Source organism: Eleutherodactylus coqui, chromosome 3 (assembly GCF_035609145.1).
Source record: "Eleutherodactylus coqui strain aEleCoq1 chromosome 3, aEleCoq1.hap1, whole genome shotgun sequence".
NCBI lineage: Eukaryota > Metazoa > Chordata > Amphibia > Anura > Eleutherodactylidae > Eleutherodactylus > Eleutherodactylus coqui.
The window spans coordinates 30081606-30103249 of NC_089839.1; the positions used below are offsets into that span (position 1 = coordinate 30081606).

The 21644-nt window shown below is 42.1% G+C and overlaps 1 protein-coding gene across 1 annotated transcript in view; it reads left to right on the top strand.

The window, feature by feature from the left end:
• LOC136620115 (oocyte zinc finger protein XlCOF7.1-like) overlaps positions 1–21644 on the top strand; it is an 80683-nt gene that overhangs the window by 20095 nt on the left and 38944 nt on the right. Inside the window, exons 3-14 of the mRNA XM_066594835.1 lie at positions 387–554; positions 638–761; positions 857–954; positions 2533–2587; positions 10954–12073; positions 17487–17667; positions 17779–17946; positions 18030–18153; positions 18265–18420; positions 18534–18689; positions 18803–18900; positions 19930–19987. Of these exons, the coding sequence (XP_066450932.1) occupies positions 387–554; positions 638–761; positions 857–954; positions 2533–2587; positions 10954–12073; positions 17487–17667; positions 17779–17946; positions 18030–18153; positions 18265–18420; positions 18534–18689; positions 18803–18900; positions 19930–19987 (2506 nt within the window). The remainder of the gene's footprint in view (positions 1–386; positions 555–637; positions 762–856; positions 955–2532; positions 2588–10953; positions 12074–17486; positions 17668–17778; positions 17947–18029; positions 18154–18264; positions 18421–18533; positions 18690–18802; positions 18901–19929; positions 19988–21644) is intronic.

The following is a 21644-nucleotide window of genomic DNA, read 5'->3' on the forward strand; positions in this document are numbered from 1 at the left end:
AAATGCGCGGTGCTATTTCATTTATTTTCAGTGAGACTGCCAGAGATGGCTCAGAATTTGTACTGTGTTATTTCTCTCAGCCCTATAGAAATCAATGGAGCGTCGCCACACATGCATGACTGCTGCTGTATTCAATCTCCATGTCACTGCAGGTGGGTGCAGTGAGCCCACAGTAACAAGAAGAGTAGGTCAAAGGTCCCCCATTTTTGGGATCAGTGAGGGTCTCACGAATGGGATCTCTACCAATCAGACTTTTATCACCTATCGTATAGATAGGTGATAAAAGTAAATTGTGATATAACCCTTTTAGTAAACCAGGGGAATGATGGAGAAAGATAAAAGGATTCTTAGCCTCCATGTAGTGATCAGTGTCTCACAATCCACAGGATTACACAGTAGTGAAGAAGTGGTCTGGTGAGTGTGTGACCCCCTATATGTCAGGAGGACGGAGCCAGACCCAGAGCCCCATCACCGAGCCTTCACCTCATTTACTGATTCATGAGCAGAAGATCCTAGAACTTACCCACAGGATCACTGAGCTGCTGACCGGAGAGGTGAGCGCTGCTGGGAATGGGGGACGTTATATAATACCTCCAAGGGAGGAGTCTGGCAGATGACTGTATATTGTGTGTGTCAGGTTCCTATAAGGTGTGAGGACGTCACTGTCTATTTTTCCATGGAGGAGTGGGAGTATTTAGAAGGACACAAGGATCTGTATATGGACATCAAGATGGAGGATCAGAAGCCCCTCTCATCACCGGGTAAAGGAAGAGTACAGTTTTGAGGGTTGGCTACATTTACCATCATCTGATCATCAGATATACAATATATTCAGTCTCCTGGTTATTTCCTGTAGATGTATCCAGTCAGAGAAATCCCCCAGAGAGATGTCCCAGTCCTCTATATTCCCAGGATTGTCCAGAGGAAGAGGAACATGTCCTACTGGATCATCAGGTAGATGAAGCTGAGATTTCAGTAAATTCTCTGCAAGCTTATGTAATGAAGCTTTCTACTAATCTTCTCCGACAGCAGTGTAGTATAGTATATACTCTATATCATCTGGTTATTTTTGGCTGTGATCGATAACGGCTTCAAATCCTTTCAGGTATTATAAAAGAAGCCAGCATACACCCTAGACAGTTCATAAACTTTTACCTGTTTGGAGACTCGGCATGTATAAATGTAAAGATCTGTAGCATAGATATAAATCATATAAACTAAATAACAGCACAATGCCAGTCAGCTGCTTTAAAGGCAGAATGCTATCATGCTGTTGCACGGGAGCTAGAAGTGCTGGCTCCTTCACTGAGCAGCCAGCAGGGGGGTGGGGAGGTTGCAGGAAATTTCTGTCCTCTCGCTCCCCCGCCTCTTTCCATTGACTTGACTTAAAGCAGCCGCTGATCGTTGATCTCTCAGTGTAAATAGCATCCATTCAGTATTGAACAGCCGCTATGTTATGTCAATGGAGAGGGGTGGGGAGCATAAGAAGAGAAAGCTCCTGCAGCCTTCCCGCTGTAAGCCAGTGATACTAGCTCCTCTGCTGCAGCACGGGAGATAGTATGTGTGGGGACGAGTGTCGTCCCGAACAAGAGCACACCTCCCTGCAAAGTTGTTGGCTAATCTTTGAAAGACAATGATTACCTGTTTATATCAGACAATAATTAGTCAACCAGTGAATATTTTTAGGTAAGATGCAATGAAGCAACTAGTGAACTTATTCTCACTTATTCCCCAAGATGGTGGCTGTCTATACGGATCAACTTTCTTTTACTTTCATCTATTACTCAACTAGTTGCTCGATAGTTGTCCCACTGCAAGAGCGCCAGACAGTTGTCCCAATGCTTTCACACAGGAGCACCAGTCCTACAGTGAGTGGAGTCTGAGCACACTGCAGATCTCTTTTGGCTGCTTACCTCCATTTACTGTGATCAAGCAGTTGTTCAAAGATGAATGATTGCCTGTTTACACTGAGTGAGTTCTCGCCCACTGGTCACTTTACTGAGCTGAAACGAAGTGATTAGCAATTACTGAATGATTTCTCGTTCAGTACCCTGCTGGGTCCTATGTTTACATGTGAAAACTGTCACTCATGTTAGTGGGGGGGGGGGGGGGTTGTTTACATTTTATTTCATGTCATTACTTGGCCCATGTAAAGCCACCTTGAGAATATTGTGAGCAGCTTTTCATGGTAAGCTCACCACAAAGGATAAGAGCTTCCACTCCCTGACTGGAGTCAAGTAGGTGCAATCTCCTGCAATGATAAATGCTGTGATGTTGCTGAATAACCTCAGAACTGAGTGTTAGTAAGTCCAATGTCCATGGCAAGAAAGACTCCAAGCATTTTGTCCTGTAAAGTGATGTGTAAAATACTTGGTTGAATGTTGATCCGGTCTGATCACCACTTGAGAAGATCCTTCTCCTTTTAGGGCAGATTGGTTCAAGTGTTCTAGGGGTTTTCAACCTTCATCTGGATATAAGATAAACTCTGGGTCTTTTTCTCCTTACTTATGCTTTATTATTGGATTCTTGCAGGATAGTTATGAAGAAATTAATGGACTCGATAAACCCATATCAGTGTCGGTGAATGGTAAGAGACTTTCATAAATCTTGTTTGACTGTGAATTCCTCAATAGAATAACTGTTGATAATTTCAGAAAAATGTCCCCCTCATGATTTTTTATTACTATTACTGCTAAAGCCTTATTAAATATTATGATCATCAAGTGCGGCATCCAAGCTTGAGGTGCGCTGTTGTGGAGGAGACCACGGGAATGTTCTTTAAATGGTTGTCACAGGTGGCTCTATGATCTCCACCTGGCAATGGTGGCAAGGGCCTAGCTCAGTCGCGTGCGGGTACAAAACTAGAACAAGCAAAATATAGATGGTGGCAATAAATCTCCATGGTGTTGTCACGTGACGCCAGTACCTCTTTTCCCGCAGGTCGTTATTGGTAAATAACAGAGTCCACACAAAGTTAACTTTCAAAACCGGAGGCAAACTGTTTCCTTTACTTACGACCTTGATTTTCCAAGAATACAGCAAGATGACAATTCAGACACATCACTTCTCACAGGCTTTCTTCCTGACTTGTTCTCGCTACACATACTTTCATACGTTGTTCTAGGAGGCACTTTTCTTTCCATTACTAGGTGTCTTCAGCCCAAGTTATCTGATGTGACAATCCCAGGGGGTACTCTCCTGACGCGACGTTCCTCTCACCACTCCTGTTTCTTGCCCTTTTTGGTGTCCAGCTATACGTCTCAGCTGGCACTATTTCAAGCTATTGCTTCTTGTTTTTGTCCTGATCTTAGGATATCTCACGGATTGCTAGACAAACCCACGGCTCTGCGGAGGCAGAAGCATGAATCAGCTTCAGCCTCATGCTGACACGTTCTCTTCCACCGACTACATCTCTGCAATCCTTTTTTCTCTCTTTAACTTTGCCTTCCCCCTCCTACCCACAAAACAGTTCACACAAGACAGACATACACCTACCCTAAAGACACCCCAACTCCAGGCCACTACACAAGATCTCATATTTTGACTGTGTATAGTGCTGTGAATTGTGGTGCAGGTGTAAACTTATATACATAGTGTAACGATAGGGAATTAGTCATGGCTCAGGACTGCCATCTTCTCCACTTAAGATATTTGGCATCACTCTCAGGCTGGAATCACACTTTACCACAGGAATTTCTTTAAAAATCTGGTGGCTGCCAGTATGGTTCCAGCACAGCAATGGTTCCCAGAACTTTACATTCTACTATACATTAAAGTAGTACATAAATAAACCTTGGCTAATTGGACTCTAACAATACATATACCTTGAACCTGTCTACCAGACCTAATCCCAACACAGCACACAGTTCATCATAGTCCATTACCCACTCTTCTGCTATTGTATTTAGGGTGTCTCTACCACGCAGAGTTTGGGTGTCCCAGGTAAATAACCCCCTTCTATGGCCCCCTTGTAATAGTCACAGTCCTGTGTATGCATAGATGATGGGAAAGATCTCGGTATTGTCCCCTAATACTTTTATACATAGTTATTGGGTCGCCCCTCAGCCATCTTTTTTAAAACTAAATAACCCTAATTTTGAAAATTTCTCTGGGCATTGTAGTCCGCCCATTCCATGTATTACTTTATTTGACCACCTTTGAACATGTTCAAGCTCTGATATGTTCTTGAGTGCCGGTGCCCAAAACTGGACACGATATTCCATATGTGGTCTGACCAGTGACTAGTAAAGAGGAAGAACAATGTTCGCATCATTTGCAGGGTTCCATGTACCATTGTGAGAGAAGTTTAAAGTTTCCTTCTTGATCTCTGCTAGCGAGTGTAGATCTGTGTGTGAACTCAAGCATCCTGTCCACCTGGGTCAGAGACAGATTGATCTCCTGCTCCTGTATAATAAAATAGGGGGGTTTATAGCCCTTTGGCTGTGAGGTCAGGAGAAAGTAAAATACTGATAAAGAGTGATGAACAAGGTCAGACCCCAAACAGGCACTTTCAAAAACTGTCAGTGATCTGCAAAAATCTCTTGCAGGGGGGAGGGAGCTAAGGAAATGTGTTACCTGTGTGGTTCTCCAAAAGCCCAAGAGGACAGGGTCGGAGACCAACATCAGATTTACTCGAGAGACCCAATCTTGACCAGATAGGTAATGCATTAAAAAAAAGTAGCCAAGCTGTGATTAGACATTGTAAACTGGCGAAGAGAATGTATAGCCTCTCCCATCTGAATGAGCTGTGTGCCAAACATCCATTTACTTATATGACTGGAGACGATGGTTAATACAACAGAGATAAGAGAAAGCTATACAGAAAGGGAATCAAGTGCTACATTAAAATTCCCTCCCACCAGCAGGGTGCCCTTCGAGAACTCATCCAACTTTACTAGAATGTCATCTAAGGCGGCAGCTGGTTGGAATTTGGTAGATATACATTCACAAAGGTAAAGGTACGACCTGCCAATTTCCCCTTGACAAATAGGAACTGTCCCTCTCTATCAGACTGGAAATCATTCAGTTCCCATGATCCCCCCTCCCCAGGAGATGAGAATACTCACACCTCTGGCCCTTGTGTTATGGTAACAACTGTGGTAGGCATCGGGGTGCCTAGGAGAACAAAGGATAGGAACCAAGCCTTCTTTGAAATGGATTTGCTGAAGGAAAGCTAACTGGATCCTTTTGCTCCACAGAAGGAGGAAGGATCTCTTCTCTGGTGAGTTGAGGCCCCGAGTATTGAGTATAGCAAAGAAGACGACGCGCATATCAGGATTCCCGCCCTAAAGAAACGAAAAGGGAAGAAAAATTAAACAAGCAAAAATATCCATGCTTGCCCTAAAACTGATCCTAGCTAATCCGGTAACAGGTAGAACAAGTGGAAGTGGTAAGTCCCAGACAGCCGGGCAACTGTCCGCAGTGGCCTGTGAGTCACCAAACTAATTGGCAGAGTGGAAAAGCAGACACTGGAGAGCATCCCCGGGACAACCACGGGCTCCCTAGCTATGGCAAAAGGACAGTGATCTCAGATAAGTTAAGGAAGGAGACAGCAGAAGGATTAGGGAAAATAAACTCGGGCAATTATAGATTGACAAATTGCTAGGAGAAAGGTCTACACCTATATTCACCCGATAGGGGTGACAGGAGGTCTACTGAGCCTGCCAGCAGGGGAGCACAAATGAGGTCTAACATTTAAATAGGGGAGAATTTCCCAGTTTGTGCTACCACCAGGGCATAAAGGGAGATAAGGAAGGACTCAAGCAGTTCAAATATTTACCTTTCTCCTACCATAACATACTCGGAAAAGTCACATGGAATAAACAGAAACTCAAAACCTCCGAATATTTGCTGTGTCAGTGGATTTCGGCATGCATAACTTTCATTCTTCAGATGTAGAGCGTGGTCATGGAGGCTCGCTGTTGTTATCCAAAGTTGAACGTCAAGAGTCTGGAGGTTGGGTTTTTATCTATTTTGCTGGGGCAAGCGTTGTTGCTGCATAGAAGGTAACAGGAAAACTAGCCAATCTGGAATAGATAAATTCTCTAGGTCCAGGAATTGGGCCAAATTCGCAGCCTGATTTGGAGAATGCAGGTAAAATATAAATCCGTCCTTTCATATAACAAGATGAAAGGGGTGCACCCATTTATATGTTGCACCCAGCTCGGCAAGCTGACTCGGATTCAGCAGGCATCTCATCCCTAGATCGGTAGATATCTTGAAGCAGCTGGACACTGGTGTTCTGAAATGCTATGGGGCCCTGTCTTCAAGCTTGTAATAAGATCTCCTTATTCTCTCTAAAGAGATGGACTCTACACAGGGCATCTCTTGGCATGGATCTGAATCTCAATAGACTGTTCGGACCAGTAATTTTTTAAGGATAATCATTATAGCACTCCGGAGATCTGAAGGGGGGTACAGACTTTGGGATTTAATGTTGTTTCTACAGCCCCTATTTTCCTGATCACCCACTTGGAGTAAAATTGCCGTGTTAAAGGCACATTGTGATGCTAGTGTTTCCGCAATTTTGGTCACACGGAGATCTAACATAAAGGAGGCTTGTTCTGTGATCAACACGCACTGGGCGATTGAGCAGAGTTCTGTTTTAAATACTGCAATGACATTTTCCTGCCTAGATACCACACAATGGAGCATAGGCTCAAAGTCTTCTTTGGTAGGTAATTCGTGAAGAAGATTCTGAAGATCTATGATGGCCAGAGAAGTCCTGGTGGCCCCCAAAGAGGAATAGATGGGTCTGTCTGGAGAATTGAAACCCAGCAGAGAATATATAGAATTGGAAGGAGGAATGTCCCACTCTATCTCAGCCCCACTGACAGGGCCCCAGGTCTCTGTACTGTCAGAGTCTTTTTAATAATGATGCAGTTCATTGAGGCTGAGAGCTTATGTGCAGCCTGTAAGACTCTGTCCCGTCAGTCTGAGTCAGCCATTCAGTGGTACCGGTAGATGGGGGCGTCCTGGATGCTCCCTATATGCAACTACCTGCCTGGGCTCACATTAGCCAGTCTCTTCCCTGATAGCTTATGCTGTGCAGCGTTGGTCTCTGATGGAGCCTGTGTGCTCTTCCTGTACTGGCAAAAGGCTGCAAGAGCTGTGGGGACTGCAGCCTGATGGATGTCCTGAGCCCCAGCTCCAGGACTTAAGCAAGGGGCCGTCCCCAAGTGGCACAGTGGCGCACTATCGGCATCCCCGGCTCCCAGGCTGCTGGTGATGAGTGGTGTAGTTGCACCATGTTGGATTTTGCAGTTCTATCTCTGGGATCTGAAGAGAGAACCTCCGGTGATTAGTACAATGGCGCCTGACCATATCCTGTGGCCGCAGACCCGGGGCTTAGGGAAGAAGCCTCCAGTGAACGGGGATGTACTGCCATCTGCCACCCCGATGTCAGGGCAGGAGGAAGGAGATGATAGTGAGTGATGCGGCGGCGCCATGTGTAGATCCACTGCTGGTGATAAAGGGAGCGACTGGGAGTACAGGTACCTCTCAATAATGCTATCCGTGTTAGCAGCAGTCTGTCTTTTGCACCCCGTCTTCTTCCCCATTTTCTACCTGTATCTAAGGGATCTCTGATTTATAATGCTGGCTGTAGTATTGGAGGAGCCGCAGCATCCAGTTCAGTTGCTCGTGGAAGGAGCTTCCCCATGGTGCTATGCCCAAGCCACACACCCCCAGTTAAGTTTATAGTTAACTAAAATTCCCAAGTCCTTTACCATGTCGGTTTTGCACAGTAGTTTTGCATTTAGTGCATAATGGTGACATGTATTTCCTCTGCCCATGTGCATAACCTTACATTTTCTGTGTTAACCTTTTTTGCCCAAGGCCCCAACTTATCCGGATCCATTTCCAACCGGATACTGTTCTCTCTTGTGTTAATTACCTTACATAGTTTTGTATCTTCAGCAAATGATATTTTACTGTACAATCCCTCTTCAAGGATCATTAATAAATATATAAAAAGAAATAGGTCCGAATACCACCCACTGTGGTACTCCACTAGTAAAAGTGACCCAATCCGAGTATGTACCATTAATAACCACACTTTGCTTTCTACCACTGAGCCAATTATCATAGAATCACAGAATGGTAGAGTTGAAAGGGACCTCCAGGGTCATCAGGTCCAACCCCCTGCTCAGTGCAGGATCACTAAATCATCCCAGACAGATATTTGTCCAGCCTTTGTTTGAACACTTCCATTGAAGAACTCGCCCCCTCCCGTGGTAACCTGTTCCACTCATTGATCACCCTCACTATCAGAAAGTTTTTTCTAATATCTAATTTGTGTCTCCTCCCATTCAGCTTCATACCATTGCTTCTAGTCTTTCCTTGTGCAAATGAAATAGGGCTGATCCCTCTGCACTGTGACAGCCCTTCAGATATTTGTAGACAGCTATTAAGTCTCCTCTCAGCCTTCTCTTCTGCAAGCTAAACATTCCCAGATCCTTTAACCATTCCTCATAGGACACGATTTGCAGACGGCTCAGCATCTTGGTAATTCTTCTTTAAACTTGCTCCAGTTTCTCTGTGTCTTTTTTAAAGTGGGGTGCCCAGAACTGGACACAGTATTCCAGATGAGGTCTGACTAAGGAAGAGTAGAAGGGGGTAATTACCTGATGTGATCTAGACTCTATGTTTCTCTTAATACATCCCAGAATTGTGTTTGCCTTTTTGGCTGCTGCATCACAATGTTGACTCATGTTCAGTCTATGATCTATTAGTATACCCAAGTCTTTTTCACATGTGCTGCTGCTTAACCTAATTCCTCCCATTCTGTTTGTGCTTTTTTCATTTTCTTGCCCAGATGCATTTCTCCTTGTTAAATACCATCCTGTTAGTCACCACCAACTGTTCACGCTTTTCTAGATCTTTTTGAATACTCTCCCTCTCTTTCCGAGTGTTAGTTATCCCTCCTAGCTTTATGTCGTCAGCAAATTTGATCAGTTTCCCATCAATTCCCTCCGCCAGATCATTTATAAAAATGTTGAACAACACTGGGCCTAGGACAGCCTTGTGGTACCCCACTTGATACATTCTTCCACTTGGATGTGTAGCCATTTATGACCACTCTTTGAGTACGATCACTTAGCCATTTGCGAATCCACCTAACAGTTGCCTTGTTAATCCCATATTTGGTAATTTTTGTATGAGGTAATTGTATGAGATAATTTGTCAAATGCTTTACTAAAGTCAAGATATACTATATCCACCACATTTCCCTGATCAACCCAGTCGGTGATTCTGTCAAAGAAGGAAATTAAATTCGTCTGGCATGACTTGTTTGTGACAAACCCATGCTGGCTCTGGTTAATTACTCCATTTTCATCCAAGTACTTGCATACATGCTGTTTAATAATTTGTTCAAAGATCTTTCCCAGTATAGAAGTCAGGCTCACAGGCCTGTAGTTTCCTAGATCCACCTTCTTCCCTTTTTTGAAGATTGGAAAAGGGCAAATGTTGTCCATATCTTCTGAGACTTCTGTTCTCCAGGAATTTTCAAAGATTATGGTGAGTGGTTCAGCAATTATTTCCACTGCTTCCTTTAGTATCCTAGGATGTAATTCATCTGGACCTTAAGACTTGAATTCATTTAAGTTAGCTATGCGTTCCCTCACCATCTCTCTCTGCTTATAGATAGCATGCATTCTTTTTTCCCCCCAATAGCACAGGGAAGATCAGTTAATCAATTACTTACCCACTTACACACATTCTCACCCATACCAAGCATTCTCATTTTATATACCAACCTTTTATGCAGTATAGAATCAAACGCTTTGGAAAAATCAAGAGATACAAGATCAAATGACTCTTCCCGGTCCAGTCTAGAACTTACCTCCTTGTTGGAGCTTACAAGATTAGTATCACAGTACAGTACCTTCGTATCTCATGCTGATATGGAGTTATACAGCTATTTTTCTTGAAGTACTCCAGCGTAGCGTCTTTTAGAAACCCTTCAAACATTTTACCTACAATAGAAGTTAAACTTACTGGCTTATAGTTTTCAGGTTCACTTTCTGACCACCTTTTCAATCCAGTGGAATAAATCCCATCACTACAGAGTCCATTTAATATAAGAAACAAAGATTTATCACTCTACAACATTCCTTAATTGCATTAAAACCCAAGAGTGTATGCCATCAGGACCAAATGATTTGTCTATTTTAAGATTTTAAAGGCGGCTCTGCACTTCTTCCTGGGTTAAGCCTCTCTTCCTCGGGATGACTGTCCGAATGATGATTGCTTCTGTGCTTTTACACAGAAGGATCATCTCCTAGTGAATGGAGGTGGAGCAGACTGGAAATCGTACTGCCGCCCACCTCTATTCACAGTATATAGGCAGTCATAAGATGAACGACAGACTGCTTTAAACTCTATGCAGCGGCACACCAGTGATGATTTTATGGTCTGCATGAAAGATTCAATCAGCGATTTATTGCTAATCAGGCTTGAGTGACTTACACGACAATTGTACCATGTAAAACAAACTTTAGACTGGTAGGTTTAATGGAGAGTTATCACTCTGCATTTCAGCTAACACTTTATATTCATCTGTGAATTTACTGGAGAAAAAAGTGTTTAATAGATTTGCTTTCTCACCATTACCCTCTACAACGTTTCCCCCATTATTTTTTAAAGAGTCAACACTTTTAGTTTGTCTTTCTTACTATTTATATAATTGAAGAACAGTTTAGAGTTAGTTTTGCTCTTTGTCAATGAGTCTCTTTGTTTCCACCTTTTCTGCTTTTATTTTCTTTTTATATAATTTAGTTTTTTTTTTGTTTAGAGCTTTTTATTTCTTCTTCGTTGCCTTTTTGTTTTAGCAGTTTAAAAGCTTATCTATTTTACTTTATATTTCCTTGCTCTTGTCTCAATAAAGCTTGATGGGTTAATTTAAAAAAAAACTATTATTTTTGACTTGCAAAATAAATTTATATTTTCCAGGTGAAGACTGGTGGAGAGGCTCTCATGGGCATCTTGCATCTCCGTATCATGAAATAGAAGATAACATGACAGAAGCTAACTCAGTAACTACCAATGTACCCTTAGCCTGTCATAGTGGAGATCTATATACTGATACCACTAGTCACATGAAACCTTCAACTAATCAATCACTGATTAGCCAACCAATAACTGAACCTACACGGGAGGAAGTAGTTCCACGTGGGAAACCTTTAAAAAAGAAATTTAAAATTTCTTTGCAGGAGAGAATTCATAGAGATGGAAGGTTATTTTCATGCTCAGAATGTGGGAAATGTTTTAGCCTCAAATCAAGTGCTGTGAAGCATCTAAGAACTCACACAGGGGAAAAGCCATTTTCATGTTCTGAATGTGGAAAATGTTTTAGCCATCAATCAAATCTTGTTAAACATCAGAGAACTCACACAGGGGAGAAGCCATTTTCATGTCCTGAATGTGCGAAAAGCTTTAGCCAGAAATCGGTTCTTGTTAAACATCAGAGAACTCACACAGGGGAGAAACCATTTTCATGTCCTGAGTGTGGGAAGTGTTTTGCTCAAAAAGTACATCTTGTGGAGCATCTAAGAATTCACACAGGAGTGAAACCATTTACATGTTCAGAATGTGGCAAATGTTTCGGCAAGAAATCATATCTTGCTAATCATCAGCAGAGAACTCACACAATAGAGAAACCATTTTCATGTTCTGAATGTGGAAAATGTTTTGGTCAGAAATCAATTCTTGTGGAACATCTAAGAATTCACACAGGGCTGAAGCCATTTCCATGTTTAGAATGTGGGAAATGTTTTGGTCAGAGGTCAAATCTTGTGGAACATCAGAGAACTCATACAAGAGAGAAGCGATTTTCATGTTCAGAATGTGGGAAATGTTTTCGTCAGAAAGCGGGTCTTGCCAAACATCATCTAAAAATTCACACAGGGGCAAAGCCATTTTTATGTACTGACTGTGGGAAATGTTTTGGTCAGAAATCAAATCTTGTGGTTCATCAGAAAATTCACACAGGGGAGAGGCCATTTTCATGTTCTCAATGTGGGAAGTGTTTTGGGAGGAAATCGGTTCTCATTAAACATCTGAAAACTCACACATGAGAAAAGCCATTTAATGTGCATATTGTAGTAAATGTTAATGTGTCTTACTGTTGAACCTACAATGCTTTCTGTGGACCTGTGTTATAACACAATGGTGCTGGTAGGAGTTTTCAAAGGAGCTATGCCAGACTACTATATGAGGACACTCTGATTGCATAGGCACTGTCTCTGTGAATGTACAAAATGTTGCATGCTCACATGTGGTGAATAAACCAAGAGGAATAATTTATCAGAAGGTCAGTGTGCCGTTGCCTAAATCTATATACATTTGGAAAGCTAACAGTAAACGTCCTTGAAGTTTCAACTTAATATGATATTTATTAACTTAATTATTAACTTAAATGAATTTTACAGAATTAAAGATTATGATTAAATGGATACATTCTAGGAGCCAGTACAACTACTAATTTGCCTTTGCGACTAATTGTATTGACATAAAGCAAAGTGAAAACAAATTACACAAAATTAGAGAATCTCTTACCCTCCCCTCCCTCTCTCAAGTTTCAACCCCACATATCCAAGAAAGCTAACATTATTTCTTATCTACGTAAACTCCCATTTACACTGAATGACCACTTTATTAGAGACCCACATCTAGTAGTACGTTGGACCCCATTTGTTCTTCAGAACAGCAGCAAATGGTCCTTGCATAGATTCCACTATGTGATAAATTAGTTATGCAGGAATATTGAACTCAAGGTTTGCCAAGAAAGCATTCCTTACACCATAAGCCTGCCTCCATTAGCCTGAACTGTTGACATCTGTCAGGAAAGTTTCTAAATTTGTTGCGTTCTGCCAAATTTGACTTTCCCACCGCTATAGTACAACAGAAATCTGAATTCATCTGACTAGGCAATTTTTTGACTGCTTGGTGATCTAATTTTTGCCCTTCTTTGCCCACTGGAGTCTTGTATTTCTGTTTTTTTTTTTTAGACAGCAATGGCATTCAAATTGGTCTTCTGCTGTTAAAGCACACTCGAACTTAGGAACTATGAGTTGTGACCTTCAACACGTTAGTTGGAGCACCGCTATTGCATTTGACTGCAGTTTACTTCATTGTATTCCTTCTCTGTCCCTATTTTCGACAAGTTATGTCCAAAGGATACCCTTTCGCTAGATGTCTTTGATGATACCCTTCTTTGTATATCCTCCACATAACTGCATAAGTAAACTCCACAAAGTTGTCAATGAAATCCTAATCCAATCTAATATTCAAAAGCCCAAAAATACCTTTGTTTATGTGTTAAAACTTAATTTTTAATACATAAAATAGAAAAAACACCTAATGTTATCTTATTTAATCTGCTACGTACTTTGGGCACCTGCCCTGAAAAAGACAATCCTGTTTGCCAGCCTTTCTCTCTTATGCCTTATACTATAGTCTGTGGGAACATGTAGATAAATCAATCTGGGGAAGTCCAGATCTTCCATGCTATAAAGGTAATGGTTAGGAAAAGACTATCATTGTTCCATTCTCCAATTTTGATAAACATAATATCTGAGTTATGATCTAGAAAATATAATAAGTCCGCCAAAGAGAAATTTGTATATAAAGTCATAAAGCTTCAAAGTGTTCCATATATGAAGGTATCAGTCTACCAGACAACAATTTGTATATAAGCTTATGAATAATTAAAATATTCTGATGCAGTTTCCCCTACACCTTCAGTGGGTTCATCAGGGAACAGTAAGAGCTAACACTCACATAGTAAGCGATGGACTAACTAAAACCTAATTATAAGTGTAGCTGATAGAAAGTAAAGCTACGCTCTTGGCAGCTTTAAATGTACATGAACGTAACACAGGAGCCTTAGAAAGTAACTATATAATAGAATGATAGCTGATGAATCAGTGAGGTAACGGTATGGTGAAGTCACCACACCATTAACTCACGGCTCCACCACGTGGCAGTGCGTATGTCCACACAGGTTAGATTTAGCTGAGTCAGCGTGTTCAGACGGATTGCATAGATTTCACTAGGTGTTGAAATTGTTTGCAGGAATAATGAACCCAGGAGTGCCATGAGAACATTCCACATACCATTTATCTGCTTTCAGTAGCCTAAACTGTTGATATCTAATCATGCTGCTTGTGCCAAATTTGACTTTCCAATCTGGATCCATCTGACCAGGGAATATTTTCCCACTGCTCAGTGATCTAATGAGAATATTTTCCCACTGCTCAGTGATCTAATGAGTCTGGTCTTTCTGTTTTTCTTAGACTATATATATATATATATATATATATATATATATAATGGTGGTTCATGGTATGATTATTTAATAATTGACATCCATTAAAACTTTATTGTTACTCTGTGATATTGCTAGTTTTGTATGGCGGCTTCCATATTTGATCCTGGCACGTAATTTGGTCACTCAGTGATTGATACATAACCCTGCCCCATAGAGATGCTGCTGCAACAAAACATGTCTGGAGGGGGCAATAGGTTTATATATTTTAGCGGCAATTTGTGCTTGCATATCTTCAGAGACAGTCAGATTGGGATCATGACAGATATAATGGTTGAATCCTAATAAAGAGTTTATAGGAGCCCTTAGAGGTCTTGTATACTTTTTATTAATTGAATAAATTAGATTAAAAATAAAGGTTACGTTTTAGTGAGTGTATTATCAAGCTAATGCACTTTATGGGCTTTTTAGGCAGTGTTAGTAATGATGTAGCCTGAGTCCCAATTGGGGGCAGTAATAATTTTTCTTAATTACTATCTGGGGCACTACAAATTGTGTAGCACTGTGAGAAAACGTAGGGAGGGTGATGGAAAAGCGAGGAGCCAAAGATTTCTGTGTGTCAAATTCTGCAGAGACAAGTTGTGGTCAGGAGGAGTCATTGTGACGGTCTGGGTGCGGATAGAGAAGAAAACAAGACAATGAAAATGAGGCTGACGTCACCTGTGATCACTGAAGGTAAATACATTGTAATCAATGTCACTATGTAGAGCTAGTAACTGACTTTGAGAGGTACTACTACTATGAAGCGGTCACTAGTAAGTACTGTTACTGGAAGGAGATACATAGGATGTAACACAGTGTAAAAAGGGCATGGCCTGAAAATGTGACAGTGCGCTGCAGGAGTTTTGCTTTAGCAAATCTAAACATGCCTGGGGGCGCATAATTGACTGTTTCATACTGTGGAGCCTTAGCCTTAATCTGGCCCTGCTGTAGTAATATATAGCTATACTGTTCCCCTGTAGGAATTAATAGCCATACCTATCCACTGTAGAAATAAATAACCGCAATGTTCCTCCTGTACTAATAAATAACTGTAATGTCCCCATATAGTAATAAATAGCCGTAATGTCCCCCTGTAGTAATGTATGAATCCATTCTGTCCCCCTGTAATAAATAAGGAGCTATACTGTCCCAATATAGGAGTAAATATACATACTACTCCCCTGTAGTAATACTCTATACACATATACATATTGGCTGAAACTACACTTGCTAAAATAGAAAGAAAGGTGTGGTACCGTGTTAAGGCTGATTTAGACCCAACGACTATCGCTCAAAATTCGTCCAAATGATGGCCTAATCGTTGTGTCTAAATCCTACCATTGTTTGGTTTCTGCTGAACAATGGATTTCATGTGAGCGTGAAATTCATGGTTCTTGATAGCAGAGACAGCAGACTGAGTTCTCCATGGGCAGCGCTGATGACATTGTTATTAGCCAGCAGCCCACTGCAGAACAAATGAAGTGTATTTAAAGAAGAGACCACAGGCTGTTCTGTAAATACATCTCCTGGAGACTCATTAACATGCAAATGATGTTAATTATCTGCTAATGGACATTAGCAGCTAATTGACATCATTAGTAGCTATGCCAAATCATAGCTCAGACTGTTTTGTTGAGTGATCATCCTTGTGTCTAAATGGGCCTTTAGCCTGTAGAGCAAAGTGTGATCTACAACAGGGTTCCCCAACTCCAGTCCTCAGGGACCGCCAACAGGTCATGTTTTCAGGATTTCCTCAGTGTTGCACAGGTGATGTAATTATTGTCGGTGCCTCAGACATTGCCACGGGGGTTCTTACCATAGGATATCCTGAAAACATGACCTGTTGGTGGTCCCTGAGGACTGGAGTTGGGGACTCCTGATCTACAAGATTACTTGGTTTCTCTCACTGAGAACAATCACACTTTACACTTGCTAATTCACACTAACCGACCTCATCCTGAAATCTCTATCTCAGTGTGTGGCGCCACCATAACTCCCAGACAACACGCCCGCTGCCTTGGGGTCATATTCGATTCTTATCTCTCTTTTACTCCCTACATCCAATCTCTGGCCCAAACATGTCAGCTGCACCTCAAGAACATCGCAAGAATCTGTTCTTTTCTCACTGTGGAGACGTTAAAAACGCTTACTGTTGCCCTCATCCACTCCCGGCTCAATTATTGCAACTCGTTGCTGATCGGCCTCCCCTGCACCAGACTCTGCCCTCTCCAATCCATCCTGAATGCGGCAGCCAGGCTCATCTTCCTGTCCAGCTGCTACTCGGACGCCTCTGCCCTGTGCCGGTCATTGCACTGGCTGCCCGTTAAATACAGAATTCATTTTAAACTCGCTACCTTCATCCACAAAGCCCTCCACAGTGCAGCGCCCCACTATATTGCCTCCCTCATCTCAATCCATCAACCAGCCCGGGCTCTCCGCTCTGCTAACGAAACCAGACTGAGTTCCCCTTTAATTCAAACTTCTCATTCCCGCCTACAAGACTTCTCCAGAGCAGCACCGGTCCTCTGGAACGCACTACTAAAGGATACCCGGGCAATCCAGGACTCGCAGAACTTCAGGCGTGCTCTAAAAACGCACCTCTTCAGGGAGGCATACCGAATTTCCTAAACAAACCCCTCTGTACTCCGCCTGATAACATGCTCCCTGACCTACTGACTGCAATCCCTGCCAGCCATCATAAACCGCTCCTGCAGTCACACCGATTCTGCCGTCACACGGCCAAACATCTGACCACTGTCTATGTGTATATCACCCCCCACTCTCCACCTCGCCATACAGTGCACATCTCCAGCCCCTTGTTGGAGCAGGACCCTCACCCCTACTGTTTCCATCAGCTGATTACTATGTAACCGTGGTTCTGTAATTTTTGTACTTTTGTCTTTCTGTATTACCTCATCTTTGTAAGCGCTGCGGAATATGTTGGCGCTATACAAAGAAAGATTATTATTATTATTGTTATAGATGTTATATCCTAGTGACTACAGGACCTTGGGATGATGTCATGATCATGTGATCTGCCTGAGGGGAGGAGTAAAGCAGTGACGGCCACAACCTGTCATGTGACTGTGATCTCATCAAAGGTCCTGCAGCTGCTAACATGTACATCATCCATCCCATGTATATAACTTGTCACATGACTGTGACATCACTAAAGGCCCTGTATCCATATTAACACCATCTATCTCATATATGTAAGTGATTGCATGACTGTGACATCACCAAATATGATGATCCTTTCCATCAATGACCCACCAAGGATGGAGAAGCACAGAGACCACATGGCTGCCCGGATATTAGACCTTACCCTGGAGATAATCTACTGGATAACTGGGGAGGTGAGAGCTTCACAGGATGTCACTCTTATCTCTAGTAATAAACAGGGGAATGACGGGAAAGGTGAAGGATTCTTAGCCTCCATGTAGTGATCAGTGTCTCACCATCCACAGGATTACACAGTAGTGAAGAAGTGGTCTGGTGAGTGTGTGACCCCCCGTGTGTCAGGAGGACGGAGCCGGACCCAGAGCCCCATCACCGAGCCTTCACCCCATTCACTGATACATGAGCAGAAGATCCTAGAACTTACCCAGAGGATCACTGAGCTGCTGACCGGAGAGGTGAGCGCTGCTGGGAATGGGGGACGTTATATAATACCGCCAAGGGAGGAGTCTGGAGGATGACGGTATATTGTGTGTGTCAGGTTCCTATAAGGTGTCAGGACGTCACAGTCTATTTCTCCATGGAGGAGTGGGAGTATTTAGAAGGACACAAGGATCTGTACAAGGAGGTCATGATGGAGGATCAGCAGCCCCTCACATCACCGGGTAAGAGGAGACCTTTATTTACTGTAGAGGACAGTTTTGAGGGTCGGCTAGTCTCACCATCATCTGATCATCAGATATACAATGTATTCAGTCTCTGGTTATTTCTTATAGATGGATCCAGTCAGAGAAATCCCCCAGAGAGATGTCCCAGTCCTCTATATTCCCAGGATTGTGCAGATGTCAAGACTGAGAAGTGGGAATATTTAGGACACAAGGATCTGTACAATGTTATTAAGATGGAGGATCAGCAGCCCCTCACATCACCAGGTAAGAGGAGACCTTTATTTATTGTGAAGGACAGTTTTGAGGGTCGGCTAGTCTCGCCATCATCTGATCATCAGATATATAATGTATTCAGTCTCTGTGGTTATTTCCTCTAGATGGATCCAGGCAGAGGAATCCACCAGAGAGATGTCCCAGTCCTCTATATTCCCAGGATTGTCCAGATGTCAAGACTGAGGAGTGGGAATATTTAGGACACCAGGATCTGTACAATGTTATCAAGATGGAGGATCTGCAGCCCCTCACATCACCGGGTAAGAGGAGACCTCCCTTTATTGTAGAGTACAGTTTTGATGGTCGGCTAGTCTCACCATCATCTGATCATCAGATACATAATGTATTCAGTCTCTCTGGTTATTTCCTCTAGATGGATCTAGTCAGAGAAATCCCCCAGAGAGATGTCCCAGTCCTCTATATTCCCAGGATTGTCCAGAGGAAGAGGAACATGTCCCACTGGATCATCAGGTAGATGAAGCTGAGATTTCTGTAAATCCTCTACAGGTTGATGTAATGGAGCTTTCTACTAATCTTCTCTAGCTGCAGTGTAGTATACTGTGTGCGCTATGTCATCTGGTTATTGTTGGCTGTGGTTGGTTGCGGCTATGAATGGTTTCTGGTTTCATAAATGAAACCAGGATCCACACTGCAGGGTTGATAAACTTCCACCTGTTTGGAGAATCAGTGTGGAAAAACGTAAAGTTCTGCAACGTTCATATAAATCGTAGAATAAATAACAGCACAATGCCAGGCAGCTGCTTCTAAGACAGAATACTATCACGTATTGGAAAGTCACTTCCTCACTAGTTAGGTGCATGATCTAAATGCCTCAGAGAACATAAGTGGAGTCTTCTATGGAATATGGACTTCAGTTTGGGGCACCAGAGCTGGGAAAAAAGGCGCAAAAAGGAGCAAGATAATTGATAGGAAGCCGGTAGAAACTCGGTAATTAGCAAAGAATAAAAGTAATGAGATTTCTTGAGTCTTCAGAAGGTAATTCTAAGGGGACATGATAACATTTTACAAACATGTAAATGTAAGAATCCTGGTACTTGTTTACTATTCAAAACGCAACAGTTTCCAGGTGCAAGTTATAGCAGAAAACTGTCTTCCATGCTTGCACCACATTTACACTTTTCACACTAAGGTCACTGCAAAGGATGAGAGTGGCAGTTTCTGACTGAAGGAAAGATGGTTCCATTTCCAGAGTTGGTAAAAGGCTTCTTTACTGTAAAAGCTGTGATTCTGTTGAATAAACTCAGAACTGGTGGTAATAAGCAGAGCGTCCACTGCAAGATAGACTCTGAGCATTTCATGCAGCAAAGTGATGTGTAAGATACTTGGTCGACTGTTGATGCAGTTTGATCACCACTTGGGCAGACCCTTCTCCTTGGGCAGATTAGTTCATGTCTTCTAGGGGTTTTGGGCATTAGCCTGGATAGAAGATAAATCAGGTCTTTTTCTCTTTTCTTATGTCTTCTTGTGGGATTCTTGCAGGGATGTTATGAAGAGACAAAGAGTGAACTTGATAAACTCCTATCGGTATCAGTGAACGGTAAGAGACTTTAATAAATCTTGTTTAATTGTTAATTCCTCTATTAATGAGGAGTTCAGAAAAATGTTTTCCTCCTGATCATTATTATGACTATTAATATTAATAATGCATTAAGTTCCGTAATATTCCATCATGTTCCTTCATGCTGGTGTGCAATGTGATACAATATGGATGAATACTAATATAACACAAATGCAGATTCATAGTGATAGTTATATCATATAAAGGTAATATCAGCACTTGTAACCGTCTATAAGAAGTAGTTACTCGCATTTGGCCTTCTAGTCAGGGAATGATTTAGAAACTGTACAGAAATGAAGAAGAAAACCACAGTTCTGCAAATATAAGTTGTTTATTCATCAGATGATCTGCACTGCTGAGAGTGTTATACGGCTTGTATAGACAATGTTATAGACCAGTGTCAAAGGACTAGTGTTGAGTAAACTGAACCACTAAAACTCTGTTTTAGGCAAAACTTTGCTAAAAACTTGATTCTGGTTTATGCTGAACCAAACTTGGTTTGCCCCGTCGCAGGATTTCACTGGTTTGGTTTGTTCATCGCTAATTCTGAGCATATCGATGGTTACAAGAGTACACAAAATGTTTCAATTGAAAGTTGATTGTGTTTTGTGGCTAGGAAAATTTTAATCTGTGACACTCGAAATGCATAAGTAGTTTTTTCCCCGATGAAACTGTTCTTACTTAGTCTGTTTGAATAAGTCATGTTCATCTGAAATTCTACAGTGTGCTGGATCTTTTATTTACTGCATTTCAATTTCTAATGACTAGCTGAGGTCAGGACAGGAGTTGATGGGAAACTTGGGTGAACAGGTTCTGGTCAAAACCAGTGATCAGGCAATAATCAATAACGCCTTTGCAGGACCAAACAGAACCTATTGCTCATGCACTGTCTAGTAGGGGGGGTTCCTTAAATATCCCAGGAGAGACCAGGGACAGGAAAGCTGAGGTACACACACTAGTCTTTCAAATGCCGGGGTTAGCATAGAGAGGACCGGAGACTGTGTGACTTCTATTGCACAATGGAAAATTGGAGCCGACAACTGTGATTTGAAGAGCTGGAGAGTTAAGGAGAGACATTAGCAGCCAGGACAATTCCCCTTCCTTCCTTACAATCCCATCTCTTTTGGTCAAGCATACAAATGAAACTTCTTTAGAAGACCCAGGGCTCCCAAGAGCTCTCTCAGGACCAAAGCTTTTTCAGTCCATTAAATAATACTGCTTACCCTTGATCTTTTTAGCATTCAAAATCTCTTTAACTTTAAATTCCTTTTCAGTACCAGTAGAAACCAGAATCAGGACAGGAGACCTAGAGATCTGACTATGAATTGGAAGCTTTAAGGGGTATATGTCATTCAAATAGCTACTTGAGACATAGAAGTCCCAGTAGTGTCTTGCCAGATTCTAAGGAATTCTTAGTGGGTGACATTGGCTGTTGACACTTACAAAGCAGAGACAACAAAAAGAAGAATGCAAGCATGCTACCTGTAAACTTTGAAGAAGGGAGAGGCTCCAGTAAACTCCCTTACATGATTATTATAACAGAACTCTGCCCAGGGAAGAAATGAGACCCAATCATCATGCAGAAGAGTACAAAACGTGGATAGTTCCCCAAAGTCTTATCCATATGTTCACTTGC